Source organism: Monopterus albus, unplaced genomic scaffold, assembly GCF_001952655.1.
Source record: "Monopterus albus unplaced genomic scaffold, M_albus_1.0 scaffold254.1, whole genome shotgun sequence".
NCBI classification, from domain to species: domain Eukaryota; kingdom Metazoa; phylum Chordata; class Actinopteri; order Synbranchiformes; family Synbranchidae; genus Monopterus; species Monopterus albus.
The window spans coordinates 14,759-31,737 of NW_018128134.1; the positions used below are offsets into that span (position 1 = coordinate 14,759).

The 16,979-nt window shown below is 40.0% G+C and overlaps 1 protein-coding gene across 3 annotated transcripts in view; it reads right to left on the minus strand.

Moving 5' to 3' along the window:
* The window catches only part of thsd7ba (thrombospondin, type I, domain containing 7Ba), a 181,039-nt gene that overhangs the window by 5,371 nt on the left and 158,689 nt on the right, over window positions 1–16,979 (minus strand). For 2 of the 3 annotated variants that reach the window (XR_002276676.1, XM_020621192.1), the window contains exons 17-25: window positions 16,605–16,610; window positions 14,339–14,472; window positions 13,414–13,567; window positions 8,360–8,504; window positions 7,988–8,103; window positions 6,989–7,106; window positions 5,287–5,432; window positions 3,817–3,985; window positions 1,755–1,928 (exon numbers count right to left, since the gene is read on the minus strand). Coding sequence is in view for 1 of the 3 variants with exons in the window: in XM_020621192.1 (XP_020476848.1) it covers window positions 1,755–1,928; window positions 3,817–3,985; window positions 5,287–5,432; window positions 6,989–7,106; window positions 7,988–8,103; window positions 8,360–8,504; window positions 13,414–13,567; window positions 14,339–14,472; window positions 16,605–16,610 (1,162 nt within the window). In the remaining 2 variants the exon portion in view is untranslated. The remainder of the gene's footprint in view (window positions 1–1,754; window positions 1,929–3,816; window positions 3,986–5,286; window positions 5,433–6,988; window positions 7,107–7,987; window positions 8,104–8,359; window positions 8,505–13,413; window positions 13,568–14,338; window positions 14,473–16,604; window positions 16,611–16,979) is intronic. The other variant, XR_002276677.1, reaches the window with a different exon arrangement.

Sequence of the window (16,979 nt, forward strand, 5' to 3'; positions counted from 1 at the left end):
GATCCACAATATTTTTAACTCTTGCCAATATAGATATACTTTTAGCCAATTTATTATGTATATATTTAATATGAGGTTTCCAACAGATTTTATCATCAATATTTATGCCTAGAAATTTTGTTTCGTAAACTCTTTCTATATTGGCATCCCCCACCCTTACTTGAATCTGACGATTTAATCTTCCATATCCAAACAGCATGAATTTTGTTTTGTCCAGATTTAGTGATAACTTATTCCTGTCACACCATTTCTTCACCTTGTCCAATTCCACAGTAATCAGACCCAAAAGTTGCTGTAGGTCTTCCCCAGAGGCCCATATAGTAGTATCATCAGCAAATAGTACAAAGTTCAATAATTCAGAAACATTGCATATATTGTTAATATACAGTATGAAAAGTTTGGTCTACAATAAATAAATAGTCCCTTCTGATATACACATAGGCGATTATATACCTTGAGCAAGTCAGCAATCAGCGTCAACCTCAGTCGTTCATCTAAATTAGATAAATAGTGCAGTTATGACCATTCTACTCAAATACTGACCCTTTAATGATAGCATTTTTATCACATTTGTAATTTTTAAGTGCTAACCCTGCTGCGACACAGTTTCAATAACTTTGCCAGTTGCAAAACTGCCACTTACAGAACACCAGAGCTGGCTTTTCAGAAGGGACTGAAAATAGCACCTTGTAGCCTTTTACCTCCATACACATAGGTTGGTGTTCACTGATACACAAAAGAAACTCTCAAGCCATAATGCCTGTTATGAGCCATGGCAGTGTGTGAACTGGAGAGTGTTTTGTCATGGTGCAAACACTACTTTCATGAATACAGGCTGATAAGCACTATGGGGTAGATTCAAGGACAGCAAGATCAAATAAACATGTTTTTGTACCCCTCCAGAGCAGATCTAAAGTTGAATTAATGTTTATCAGAAGATGGTTTCCATTTCATTGATCCATTTGGAGAATGAGCGGCTTTAGTTCTTAAATATACAATGTTCATCATCCCAATAGATGCAGCATGTCTGCAGCACAGAGAGAGATGAAATTATTCTGAGGGCAAATGATGACTTTCCAAATATTTGATATTTAAATTATATGTTTATCCTTTGTCAGTTTATGGAGAGAATACAAGTCAGTTTAACACCAGTTAATTCTTGCTGACTTCTAGTGACTGGGGTTCCCACCTGGCTGCAGTGATGCTAAAGTGCACTCAGGGCATGACTACCACACCTTCACATCACAGATGAGTGTGGAAAGAGAGCTGTGGGTGTGTGGCTTTCACCTTGGAGTTGTTATTCTTTCTATTAGCATTATCTGTTTTTTTAATTGCCTAGGGGCTGTGGAAACAATCTGTTAAAACAACACTCTCATGTTATTAGTATGATGAATGTGTTAGGAAACAGCTGCTCATTACAGATCCAGCAGCTAGGCAGCAACATTAGCAGCCATTTGAAGGCATGTTTTTGACCACATGATGGATGTTAGTCTTTTATTCACACTCCTCTTGGCTAATTTATTGGATTCCATTACTTACTAAGGGAAAGAAGGAACTAGCTAGCTATTAAATAATCAGTTAAAATATGCTATAAGGCTCTGAAGACAAAAGAGGAGCTATAAAGTAGAATGATAATTATGTGTGGGTTCACCTTGAGTCACACGTTTGCATTGTTGATATAAAACTATTGATTATACAGTAACTGCTTCAAGTAAGGCACAAAACTGACATTTTGTAAGTGTTTTCCTCAGTACCTTTACAGGGCTGGGTCTCAAAGACTTGGTGCGGGCAGCTGTCCTGGTTCTCCATAACTTGAACAATCACAGCTCTAGAGCGCGCTTGGCGACCGGTGGTCTCAAAGCCCCGCCCCTCCAGGCAGATTAGCTGGCATGAGCTCCAAGATGACCACTCTGTCAAATGGCAGTCTCCTGAGGGCAGAAGACAAAGAAAACACTGTCAGACCTTCATTTTTAGACACTTGACGATGGTTTATATGCAGCAACGCTATTTCAGAGATCATATTATTGGCTCCCCTGCTAGCTCCTGAAACATTTAAAATAGATCGAAAACAACTGCAGCACACATCTGTGGATGATAATGTACCACATTCACAAACAAATTACCCAGACAGCCCAGTGGGTATTCAGAAGTAACAGACCAACCACAGATATAAATTATGCAATAAAAGCTGCAACGCCGAGCCAAATCGAAAGGTAACACCCGATACTGAAACGTGTCTCACAGGAAAAGCGACAATCATTTAGTTTGGCAACTGTTTTTAGTCGGAGGCCGGTTGATGCACTCAGAGTCTATAAATAACACATCTACACTTGCTTCCTTGAAGGTCAAATATTAATATCCTTTGTAATCCTTGATAGGGTCATCTGGTAGTGATAATATCACCCACTGCCACAGCTCCTCAGCCAGAACAGCTCTCTGATTCTCTGCCCATTAGTGACATTAGCAGATTGACACATCTCATTACCTCTCATCTTTATATGGATCCACTCTATCAGTTCTTCTCTCATGCTGGTATGGATATAGAAACATGCTGTGGTAAAAGCTGCAGTTTACAGCAGACAGCAGCACAATTGCGCACATACATGTCGACAACCGCTCCCCTACGCTGCGTCTGCCACTTTCACACTAACAGACACCTGAACACGCAACATAAATGCACACACATCTGCTCTAACCATCAAACAGTAATGATCCTGTGCCGGCTCATAACAAAGGTGGTTTGAGTGATGAATCAAGGCGAGGATCAGAGGAGAGCGGGAGTGAGATGAGGCAAACGCTAACAGGACACTCATATGGCAAGAGCCATGCCAAAGGAGATCAGACGATTGATGAATGATTGTATTTCTCTTTTGAAAGTGACAAAAAAATTCAATATTTTCTACAGTATGACACTTTTGTAGGTGGCTTGTGCCCGAGGACAGTGAAGCTTCATTATAGATTTTCAGGGAGGAAGGCCTGACAGTGACAAGTGTTGTGCCCACAAGTCCAAAGTAGACCTTTTGAAGAAATGTTTGATTCTGAGAAACCCAGAATATTAATAATTAATAACCAACTTTGATTTCCAAGGCATTGAGGAGCAGAGTGGCTTTCATCAACCCTGCACCGACCCTATGTAACTACAAGGGCCCTTTGTGTGCAAAGCTCAGGACTCAGCTCAGGACCATCTCGGAACTCTGGACACCGCCCGACTCTGGGCCAAAAGGGCCCCAACCTACGTTTCTCCTTCCCTGGCCACGTGAACCCTGTCGTTAAGCTGATGACTCATGAAAACCGTAGTCTCATTTAATTAAAGTCTCTAATCTGTAGAAAACATCAGTATTTTTCTCTCCAGATTCGTGACTAAACCCCAGAACTTCGATCCAAAATCGGACATAGTTCTAGACAATTCTAACTCATCCTTCCACCATCACAAACATTCGACAATATACCAGCATTTCTTCCAGCTATCCACTGCCTTTTTTCGGTTGTTTGATCTAAAAGAGTCATTAGTCTATTACTTGTATTGATTCTGCAATTATTATTTAGCTGATGAAAATGTCAGCCAATTAGAAGAGGGGACAGCGTACTGGCAAACTCCATAAAATAAGCTGGTGTTCAAAAATGAGTGACCAGGCCAAATAATTATTGATACTATGAATCAAAAATGACTACAGTAATAAGTAATTCATGCAATCATGCAGGTAGTTTTGATCTATTTGAGCTGATGACAAATTCTAATACACTGTATATTTTATGAAATTTCACAAATAATAGCATTTCACATACTGGACCAATATATTCGAAAATCAAATGTACCTGGGCAGGGTACAAAACAGGGCTGCTCCATATCCTGTTGGACCTGCTGCCTCCGTTTGTCTCCACAAAGCTCCTCTTCTACTGGCTGAGGAGGAGACTCAGGCCAGCCGCCCCAGTGGACGACACATGACAGGTTCCTTCTCCGAAGCCCCTCACCACACTCTGCACCCTGCACAGACACGCACACAAAGTTTATATGGACTTTTTACAGATTTACAGATGTGTTCTCATCATATCATAGGTAAGATGTAAGTCGCGAAGCATCTATTCAACTTGGTTTGGCATAATGGATGAACAGTTTGTGAAAGAATGCTGACTGTACGGACTGGTGACTCAGAACCATGAGATGAAAATGACCAACACTGCTAAGAGTTGGGTGTTGTTCCTCTAACTAGCTCACACTGGACTCCATGATATATCTAATAAATAGTTAAAATTTCCTGGTGGCATTTTTGACCTCTAATAATTCTGTGGAGCTGTTTTTTTTTTGGTTTTATTTAAATGAAAGTCACCCTGTTTTGTTTATTTCACGCACAAAGAGGCACATGCAAGTGGGTGATAAGAAACAGTGTTACCAGTCGTGCCACACTATTTCACTGATCAACAGGTGGCAGTAACATGCCAGGATACAGCACCTTGTGCCAACAAAGGTCAAGAACACTGCAAGATAGTTGGCATGGACGTATGCAATGCTGAATTAAAAATATCTAAATAATGTATGAGGAGGAAAACGCAATTAGACTTCAAACATACACACAACACCTTTTAGTGAACAACACTAAATGTAAACATTAGTTTGTCGCAAGAAAATTACACCTTTAATAGAACTATTTTGCGATCTCTAAAAATATCATTTTATCTCAAATCTCTTGAGATTTTGACTCCAACAAAATGTGCACTTCTCTGGGCTTTGACTCTTGTCTGCACATTATTTACACAATGCAAAAAACACAAGGTGTGTATCTATGATGTCAAATACATTTCTTTCCACAGAAAACACATATGACAATTATCTAATCATTTCTGCATTGCATGAAACTTGCATTGTCAACATCCATGGTTACTTGCCATCTGTCATCTTCTTCCCTCCGTTTTCTGGCACGTTACTGCATTCAACATGATATGGTCTTTATAAAACCACTGACAGGAAACTAGCATTGCCCATATGCTTGTGTTTGTGCAAGCACTTGTGTGAATGAAACAGAAACCCACAGGTAAAAATACTGCTCCACATCACTACCAGTGGTCAAAACTCTACCCTTAATATAAGTGGCAGTTCAGTGTGATATCATTTCAAATATTTGAAAAGTAGGCAAAAATGATTAATGGCAAAAAGATAAAATAAAAAAATACTGATGGTTAATAAAATGGTTAGCTAAACCTTTTAGCTAAGGTGAAAGTGGGTATCATTGGTAAGTACATGATACTTACCACGATACTTACTTACAAGTAGGCAGAAATCGGTCATACCTGTACAGTGCATGGGGACCAGTCACTCAGCACCCACGTATAGCAAGGCCTTATGGGACATGGTTTGGTCTGGGTGAGCTGGCTGGGACAGGGACGACCCTCATCATGAGCCTCCTGCAGAATTCTCCGGGTGCGCACAGACAGACCTACAGAACATCAAGGTTGACACAACAGGCCAGAGGAGACTCAAGTAGCCTACATTTGCAAAGTGCAAGCTGCATACATTTTTTGTTCACGTCAGAAACTCAAAAAACATTTTTTGCAAAGCCACTGTGCAGAACTCACAGGACAAACTGCTACAGAATAAGAACGGTGAGTAAAGCACAAAAACACTGGGGATTCATACACTCACTTAACAACATGCGAGACATGGCAGGAGATATAAATGCATCACTGCACAAATATACGGTCCCATAAAATAACACTTAATAAAACGGGTGGTTGAAATGAATGATGGTTATTATTTAGAAATGAAAAGAGGCTGCACATTCTCTTAAGCCTGTGAAATATTTTCCTCATGACAAAAAGGAATTAGTGCAACAGCACAATACATCTGTGTCACTGTGCCACTTTATACTCACATCTAACAGTTTCCTTTAAGTGCTTTGTTCAAGTGAGCTATTAATAATGTGTGACAGGAAATGTTTGGTAAATGGTAACAGTAAAAAGAAGGGGCCACAGAGTGGATTTGGTATATTGTAGAGCAACTTAGTGCCTGGGTCCCATGAGGCTCAGCCAGCAAGTCGATAGATAAGTTTTGTGTGTGTGCGTTATGCCAGGGGAGATGCTGAGCTACACGGGCCTCAGGCAGACACAACAAAAGGACATTCAGCTCTGCCATCTCAAAAATCAAACCCAAGACATTACTGTAACACTCCCGTGGATGGCATCCTGACAAAACAAGATCCCGTGTCATCTGACAAAGTACAAATTCTTCATCAAGGCTGACGGATGTGTTTCACTAAGTGTGAAAATGAATTCAGAGAGTGGCAGAAACAGTCCCAGCAACAGTGACAGAGCTGCGACAGAGTTTTGAGTTTATATCCCCAGTTGTTGAAAAGAGACAGACAACCAATGACAAATTAAAATGAATGAACTTAAGATATTACTGAGCCTCTCTAATTAACTGAATACCAAGCATTCTCTCTGGAAGTTCGTCTTTAGAAGGCCAAAGAAACGATGTGTGCATTCAGGTTAAATTGTTAACTTTGTGTAGTGCACGAGGTTATAACCTGACTTTATCAAAGTGATGCTGAGCATGCACCGGTTGGTGATTACTAATTGCATTTTTTTAAAATCATAGAGTGGTAGGAGGCTGGCGTTTGTTTTTTTAATTTAGTAATACTGAATTATTTATGACATCTATAAAGGTGAGCTGTATAAAATTTTGGTGAAACAAATGTGCCACTAATAAAACGCAACTTCACAAAGTGAAGCTGTGTTAATTAAAAAAAAAAAAGCCTATACAAAATGATAATAAAATAAGGATATTACTTAAAAACACTGTTTCTCTGTATAATAAGGGTTTGGATTACAAATTCTTGTAAATATTTTAATGCATTCAAATGTATTCATACACAATTCAACATCTTGTTGAAAGCTGGAGCAGACGGAATAATGAGGTGCTGCCCGTGTGTGTTGTGTGTCTGTTCATCAGGCTGGTGTTCACACTGGTTGAAGTTTGTTTGCTCATAATGTTTACCTTGACTTCCACAGGTGTGCGAGCATTCCACCCACGGCGACCAATCAGAGAGTACACAGCTGATGGGACAGTCAACAACGCAGCTCTCCGACAGCCTCCACTTGTTGATCTGACCAAACTGTGGAAAACACGGAGGAGGAGAGTTAGCTAATTACTTCCATGAACAAGAAAGATCATATTTACATAAGCAGCTGTGGTGCACTAAGTGTTTAAACTATTTTACCATTAACACTGCTTCCAATTGTTATGGAGCTAGAGAGGCGATCACTTTGTTAATGTTCATTATACATAACACAGGGGCCACAAAATCTCAGCCTTCATGCCAATAAAACTCGGCTGCTACATGATTCTGGATATAACTACAGATTGTGGAGGAAGACCGAGAGAGTCTAGTTTGCAGTGAGAAATGCTGCAGCTACAGTAGTACCGTTATTGGATTTACAATATCTTACAGCATCTTCAAGACCACTATTTATCTCAGTTAAATAAAACAGGAAGAGGAAGGTGTTAAAAGATTAGCTGCAACATTTTCACTTAAACAAATTGGGCAACTGGGCTTTCAATAACGTATAAGCCAGTAGGAATAGAAGAGAAACTGCACTGCAGCCTTAATCAATACTTCATACTTGAAAATACTTTCTTTTGAAGTCCAATATTCCAGTGTTCTTATTAGGGGACTCTGTGATTTGGTGCACAGCCCATCTTACCCATCTCACTTAATCCTTCCTGTATTGGTTCTAAATATGCAGTGTAGGAAAAGAATCAACTGGAAGTCAGCCAGTGTTTGGTTTTAAACAGAAATGGCTGTGCTGTGTTGTTTACAGTGCCAAATGTATTGTGAAAACAAATTTCCCTGTCTGTAGTGCGGGAAAAAAGCAATAATTGCATGACTGTAAAAATGTGATTTTTCACAAACTATAATTGTGTGATCAAAACTTTTAATCGCAGGATCCTGTTATAAACAAAAAAAAAAAATCTTACAGACTACACAATGAATACCTGCTCGCACTTCTCTAACTTCACAATCTTGCCATCACTGCGAATACAGTCCAGGAGACGCAACCGTGAACCCTGACCACAGATGGCATGTTCACTCAGCTGACATGTACTCCAGTCTGCAATACACACACACACAGAGCAACAGATCTACATTAGTCTCACTGTCAGACCAGGGTGTATGCCCATGCCAGTGGGAGCCTGTCAGGTTGGAACAGAGATTGTTCACACCAACGTCCGCTACACGCAACTTATTGTATTTCTACTTTTATCAACCTGCAAACCCGACCATGCATATGTGCCTTACTGCACATTCTTTCAGTTCAATGCATGTCTAATGGGAGTAAATAGCAGTCTGTGATCCACTTGTCCTACCTGAGACTCTGTACTGGTAGGTGAAGCAGGTGCTGTTGAGGGTGCAGAGCTCTGACTGGACCAGCTCTGGACAAGCCGAGTTTTCTGAGGTTGGAAGGCGGAGGATATGTCTACTCCTGTTCCTTGCTGTCCCTTGCTCACATTGCTACACAACAACAGCAGCACAAAAAAAAAGAGACTGTCAAGAGTACAAATCGCTAAGCTCTAAGCTTTTGCAACAACAAATTTGGCTTTAGCAAAATAAATGATTTGTTTTTATCAAGACACTTGTCCCTTTATTCTGTCAACTTTATTCTTGGTTTACAGTACATTGTTTAACCTTTAAAGCAATTTCACCATTAACTTAAAAATAAAAAGGTTTGTTTTTCTATGATAGAAAAATGTGTTTGCTTGATTAAAATTGTAATGAAAATTGATAACAGTTCTTCTGTATTGTATGATTTTAATATAGCAAATGTGTTCTTTATCTTTGAAAACACAATTGAGGAGTTTACCCATAAACCCAAAATTATCTATGTGAAATAGATGATGTAACAAGGGAGGAATGAAAAACTGAAAAAAAGTTGAAAACACACACACACACACAGTATTTACAACTTATTTATACAAATTGATCCATCCATTCATTACCTATACCACGCATTCCTGAATAGGGTCATGGGTCGCTGGAGCCAATCCCAGCTGACATTGGGTGAGGGGCGGGGTCCACCCTGGACAGGTCACCAGTCTATCACAGGGCTGACATGTAGACAAACAACCACACACACTCACTCACTCCTAGGGGAAATTTAGAGTCGCCAGTCAACCTAAGCTGCAAGCCGGAGTACCTGGAGAGAACCCACGCAGGCACAGGGAAAACATACAAACTCTGCACAGAAAGGCGCCGGGTCAGCTCCAGAACCATCTTGCTGTGATACGCTAACCACTACGCCACTGTGCTACCCTATTCTCACTCATTTTATTCTCGTTTTTAGAGTAATGTACACTTACTATAATAGATTGCATCTGCAAAAAGTGATGCAAAAGTACTAATATGTATAAGCATCCTCTTATATCCTTCCTCTTAGGCCTTCGAAAGAACTAGGAAATATGACAACTGCTGCTGACGGTGATCTATACATACTGGATCTCCAGGTTGAATAATACTGCAAAGTAGATAAACTGGGAGAAACCTGAATTTAGTAAAGTATCATCTTTTATACGTCACAGCTGGAACGCAGGTGAAGTGAGTGTGATGATAATTGCAGGAGCAATGAGTTCAACATTTATATTGGCACCGTGATGAGTAGGTACATGTGTGTATATGGGAACAGAAATCTATGAACAGAGAAGCAAAGGATGTGAATGTGGAGGAACTGTCAGCTTGGTCTCTGAGGGAGGAAGAAAGATTAATCTGATTAAAGTCTTTGCATTGAGCTGCATTTGTCCCTCTTCTGCTGATGCATCTGGACGTGCATCTCAATCACTGTCGCCTCCTAATGAGGGTCAGGCTCATGCATCAGCCGCAGTCATTGTAACCTTAAAGTTTTCACACCAACTGTCAGAAAACCACCCACACGCATTTGTATGCTATAGGGTCCTCTCCAGGCTCAATTGTGTCATTGGCTATTAACAGATTAGGACCACTATTTCACACCAATACAAATGAGACCAACAAAAGCCACCATGTTCACAAAATCAAGAAGTATGTTCATTTGTTGTTTACAAGCTGAGTTACAACATGAAAGCACAGTTGTACATCTGTTTCGCATACAGCCATTTCAGTTTCACACTTTAGCCGTCACATACACCACAACGGCACCCACACACTTTGGAGATTCGTTTCCAGTGTTTTTCATTATATAACTAAAACCTGACCTGTGCTAAAAAGGAAGCGTTTATGTGTATGCAGACTCGCAAAAAAACAGCAGAATACTAACAAGTCACATTGAAGCAAGTTGTAACAAATATTCTGAACAAAAACTGAGTAGCTCCTCAGACACCGTGGGTACATCAGTGGATGCATCAGTCTGCTTATTTGTCTTGTGCCCCATCCTCCTTTTATAAAGACAGCACAAAAACATTATCTCCATCACTTAGAACAGCAACCTAGAGGGGACAATTACCTTTTCCCAAAGGGAGCTATGGCCTCATAACCATTTCAAGCTCTGCTGGAGGAAACGGCTTATGAATGGGCGTGGACTTGAATATGAATGTTTGTTAAAGCACAAATGTGCTGTATTTTTTTTTCTTACAGAATCTGTCCAGTATTTGGAAGCCTATGAGGAAAAGTCTGGGTAAATACTACAAATCACTGCTGTTCTAAAACAATTTTAGCCTAATTGAGCTTTACAAATGAAATATCAAGTACTCTGATTCCCAAAAACAAAGATCATTGTGTGGTTTCATGTCTTCCAGATTCAGGTGGCCATTGGTTCCCAGTTCATTTGGCTTGCCTTCAAAATATAAGGTACAATCCCGAAGCCACTAAAATGAATGTCGACAAATGTTTCACTGGTCTGTACAACTGTGTCTGTGAAAGTTGACAAAGCACAGCCTTGGTGGAGTGCAACAACCACTTTACTCAGCCAGTTTGGAGCATACTGTAAATTTTCAAAGCCATCAAGGATCATGCTCAAGATGTCTGAATGTAAACAACACTGTTGACTTATTGTATTCAATGAGCATGATGCAGAAACAAAACAGCTGTTAATGAGCTTTGGAATAATGACCACTTTGGTATTTTTATTAGGATACTTTATCATTTGTCCATTTCAGAGAGTTGTGAAACATTTTACAATGCCCCATAACCGCATTTTTACTAGAAAAGTTGGCTTTAACGCAATGAAAATAGAGGAAGAAAAATCACCGTCCATCATCCACTTTATGTACACCTGTACAATTGCAACACTTCCACCTTAACATTTGTGTTTATGAAGCTCAAAATGCTTCACTTTTTGGTGAAAGTGTCATAAATGTATAAATTCAACTCTATGTTTATTATTGAGGTCATAGTTAAAGGTACTGTTGTACTGGACTACAGTATATTCAGAGGTGTACCTAATATTCTGACCCTCTCATGTACGGGCTGCAGAGCTGCTGCTGCCTGTGATTGTTTAAATGTCAGTGTCTTCACACCTCAACTATTAGCTTTACAAACACAGTGATGTCACATTTCTACAAGTTTGTATTCTGCTTGTTCAACAGCTTTTTGATAAAAGGCTCACACAGTCTCTGCTTCTGGCCGACTGTTACACTATGGAGTGATCCTTCATATCCTCTGTTCAGCTGTGTGTGTGTCAGAGGAGCACAGCCCCTCTCTCCTCTGGACAGAGACCACATAACAAAAATACAGGGAAAAACCAAAGTATCACGGTCCACGTCAACTCATGAGATTATGCTGGGTGACAGCTGAGGGAAGCACAAGGTGTACCACTCATTAGGTTCCGAAATTCTGAACGTAGATTTTGTCCCCTTTGGAAGCCACATCAGCTGATCTCCTTGCATAACTGCACAGCATCCTCACTGCAGCTAGGTATAGGGATGCATTACTATTCCCAGTTGCAGTGGACCAGCATATTTTACACTGCACATCTGTGTTTTTTCTATTTACAAGTTGTCAGTTCCTGAAAATAAGCTTAAATGTATGGGTAGTGTCAATGTGCAGATTCTTTCTTCATTACCATCATTCATTTGGGCCTATTACTATATTCATGCAAGTCACAGTGTGTAGAATAATTTCAGGTTACTAATTTTTTTTGTCATTTTCATTTTATTCTTAACAGGAATGTGAAAAACTCACAACACACCTTTATCTTTAATAACAATGGCATGAGCTTCTCTGCTTCCTAATGTCTAAAAATTAACTGATGTAGCTACAGAGTTTAAGTCAAAACTGCCCTGAATTATTGGTTAAGCCCCGTCTTCTTAAAACATTTAGCAGTTTGTTTCAGACTAGATTTAACTGTAGAAACAAATCATCCATAATAGTTTTATATAGCTGTTAAAATTTAATTGGCTTTCAAGTTAACAGTTTTGGCATTGTTACTGTACATCACCAAATTCATTAAATGACTGCATTTTACTGATGGTAGGTGTGCTGCCAAAGCTTGTGGAAAGACTAAGGGCAACCAGATGACTGTGAAGAACGCTCAGACTGATTAAATAATCTCTCTCTCTGTCTGTGTTTTCCACACTGTTCTTTCTCTGATTCCAACGTTCCACTTCAGTGAACTGTTATGTTTGACAGGAAACCTATCAAACAGCTACTGTACATGACCATGTGACCAGTAGCCTGTGGCTAGATTCACTGGGGAACATATGCTAAATAGTTCCAGCCTGAGGGCCAACCTTCGTTAGAAAACTGAGGCACATTAGCAAACTCAATTTAATTTGCAGTACATAACATTGTAGTAAAAAATGTGATTTCAATCTACAAAGGCTTACAGCACAGCTGGATGAACGAACTCTTTATTGCTTATTAGTACCAGCACCTCCCTGATGTGCAATTAGAATGTAAATGTGTCTTTTTTAACCTTTACATTTACATGAAGTCTGATGAAACATTATGCTCTTCAACCATCAAATAACCAATTATCATTTTTTTAAATAATGGACACACTAGGTGGAGTCTAAGTCTAAGAGGGGGAAAATAATAATAAACTAGAGTTCAAATTCATGTTTAGAAGTTCTTGTTTTGTTTTGACTTTTAATCACCTACTATAAATAATTTATTGATGAATCATTACTGTAGTACATGTCAAAATGTAAAAGAAATGTTATTTTTATCAATTACAAGATGAAGGCATTAGATAAAAGAGCAAAACTGTGACTATGTGTGTTACACGAGCATTCATGATAAATACATCTGATAAATACCACGTGGGCCACGGAAACATAGCCCACTTCCAAAACAATTCACTTGCTCGCGGGCTACTTTCCTGTGGCCCAACCTGTATATTCCTTCTCTGCTGTGGATTACAAACATGTTTTCAGTAATAACAAAAAAGCAAACACCACCCCACAATCTGTCACAAGGAAACACAAACAAAAAAAGAAAACGTATTGCTTCTTACCAGAGGGCAGTTGGTCCAAGGTTCCCAGGGTGCCATGACACAGTCATTGGGGCAGGCCAGAAAGCAGACCTGGGCTCTAGGTGGCATTTCCTCCTGATCACACAGACTGTCCTCCACAGCGCTTGCATCCCCACTCGTTCCCTTCTTCACACACCTAGCGAAGCAGCAGATGCTGCTGTTTAACTAGTCTCTGGGGCACAGCAAACTGGGTCCTTTTTTGAGTTTCAAAACCTATTTCTAACTTTCTGACTCAAAATAGAAGACAGTTTTTCTTTTCTCAAGCATGATATTGCAGGTCATTTATTTTAAAGGGTCTCTGTATTTTGCGCAATCTGAGTTCTCTACACATGCTGCATGCATAGCTGGCCAAGACTGAAACATGGGCTCAAAACGTTTGTTGTACAGTTTTCATAAGAAAAATGACTGAACTGTTTGTTTACTCAAATCACTTCAAATGACCCATATTTTCTGCAGAGCAACTTTTTGTGGTCGAGTAAATGGTTGGTTGTGTTTACAGCCAGCTGTAAAGGCACATTAGTATGACACTGTTAAAACCAAGAACGATGACCAATTGTAGATTGTGACTCGCACTTAAAGTATGCATATGCAAAACAAGACCAGTTTGCTTGCTTTCAACACAGTGACACAGTTGCTCAATTTGGCATTTCCCATTTCTGGTTGAACGGAATCCAACAGTAGCACCTCTACATTCTGCCGGCAGAAAAGGTCATCTGCTTTCTCTGTCACTAAAAAGGCACTGTAAAAAAAAATCTAATGCTCATTAGGAAGCAGTTGTTTGTTTTGACTGTATGTTTTCCATTGGCCTTGGAAGGGTTAGGATTAGTGGAAGTGCCAGCTACAGCAACACTGCCAGTCTACCTCCCCTAGTGTGTGTTGCAGCGCCAAGCCTAACCCACCAACTGACCTGATCTTGCGGCTTTGGACTCCCTCCCCGCAGGCTGGCAGGTCGTCCGCGGTGTTGATGGTACAAATGGACCAGGGCTCCACCCTCCACTCATACTGGCTGCACTCACTGTGGCACGGCACGGCCTCGTACACCTGCGTACGTGCACGTGTAAGCGCACATATGAACACACACACACACACACACACACACACACACACATACAGAGAGGGAAAGGGACATGGCATGAGAGATTATAGGAACAAAATAGCAATATGTGTAACCCTGCAAAAAATGGACACCCATATGAATCAGCTCTCACACATGCACATGGTGGTCTCACTTGCACATTCATTAACATAATAAAAAAAAATCCCCTACACACTAACCCAAAATATCAACCAACAAAACTAAATGCCTAACCTAATTCTAACCATAACCCTGAAACATAATCCTGAAACCAAGCCCTCTGAAGTTGTGAGGACCAGTCTCCCACAAGGTTTGTTGAAAAGTCCTCACCACAACAGTACTGAACTAAAATTTGTCCACACAACCATACAAAGACATATACAGTACTGGCACACAAACAACCGTGCTGCATGTAGAGATAAAAAACAGTCGGTGCATACACTTGTAGCAAATGTAGAATATATTAGGGACACTTTTCACAGTACACTAATGAGGTGTCTCTTGGTCAAAACCATTCTCATGGCTTTTCCTTTGGTAAATCTAAAACAAGTACTTTATCGTGCTTCTAGTTATACACATCTAGATGCTGTTTTATGTGACAAGACACATGCTTATGCACACAATGTGTGCTACAATTCTTTGCTTGATGAATTTGTTAACATCAAGCACACTGTGCAGTCGTGTAGTTATGAAGGAGCATATTGCTTCCCTGGGACGTTTTGAAAATTATATAACTCACAGTTAAAGGAAGAATCATTTAGGGTTGTCAGAGATTCTGGAGTGTAATACTAGGCTTCTGTCCCTTATGTTTTCTACATTAAGAATATGAAATTACAGGAATAGATTGTGAGTAACAGAAATTAAAAAGGAATGTTCAAAAGACAACAACGTAGTTTATTCACACTGGTAAAACATATGCATGATATGGAAAGAAGAGCATGGGGTGTGTAAAACAACAGTGACCATGGCAATAGGCCCTTCAGCTAAGGAATTAGTTGGCTGGGTGCTGAGCCTATTCACTTCTCCCCACTTAACTGGTAACTCTGGCATGTGTGTATAACCAAGGGAGCAGCCAGCGCAATGGTCCTGAATACACATGTTTACTCTCAATCTATATAACAGTCTGCCACAGTAAAAGGTATGCTCTAGAGGACAATTTGTGGAAAAACCTATGACAAGCTGTAATGAGTGTCTGTAAATATGTGTGTGTGCGCACATGTGTGTGTGCACAGACTAGAGAGAATGAGTGTTGAGTATTCCCTCCCCTCAGGGCCACACAGATGCCTATTACACACCCTCATCATCTCACATCTGTCCCTGCAGATGCCCCTGCTGGGTGAATTGGCAATTGCTCTGCTCCCACTTTCTCCACTAGTACTGCAGAAACACAGTTCCAGCTAAAACAGCTCATTTTCATCACCAGAAAAATGACTTTCAAATCACTTTTCTCAATATACAGAATACACTACTTATTGAGTACTAACCCCTTTTGATGACTTAAAAATCAACAGCACCTAACAAATGGGTTACAGTGCCACAACATATAAGGTGTCAAACTGATAATCATTTGTTGGTGGTTTACAGCTGGTTTACAACATTGCACAGATGGAACAGAAAAATGCAGTACTGGCTCCCAAGTACATCACACACATTTATAAGGAGCTCATCACAGAGCAAACAGAAATAGCCTATTATTAAGAACCGCATGCTACAGACCGGATCCCCTCATTGATTAAATGTTAAGTGCTATCTTCTGCTTTTTGCTCTCTTTTTGACATTTCTTATATATTTGGATAAGCAATACAAGAATGATATTATCAGACTCTGCTTCTTTGAGCATACTCTCAAAAGATTTACAGGCTATTCACAATATAAGGAAATCTGAACATTATTTGGTAAATGCCACTCTGAGTCCCTCCAGTTAAGCAGATGGAATATCATCCATCCCTATAGCACTCTCTCCAATCCAACTATTGTTCTTTCTCTCAAACAAAATACCATAAAGGTCACAGGAGTATATGTGACTTCAGCAGATCTGACATGCATTTTGTCTTCATTAGCTAAAGCATAGCATATGTACAGAATGAACGGCACTGACCTGAGCCTGCGTGGATGTCCATTTTAGCAGTGAAAGACAGGCCAGAAGTTGGGCAGAGGAGAGAAGAACAATATGATCATTAGTTTAGATTTTGCCTACAGTGACATAAATGTATAGTTCTGCATTCTGCTCTGTTTCATTAATGAGGGTAAAGGATGATTAAGTACTTCATCATCTACACCGGCTCTAGCGGTCCTGGATATTCGGCCAAACCGAATGACTCATAGTGCTGAGAGAGTGTTAAACTGCTGCTGTTGGTTGCAACAGCTGTGCAATGGCAAGATCTGAAGCTGAAGGCAACTCAGAGAAATTATTTGTCTGGAGATGGTCAGCGGGAAGTTGGTGTGAATGAGCACCTGCTCAGAGGTGTCTGCA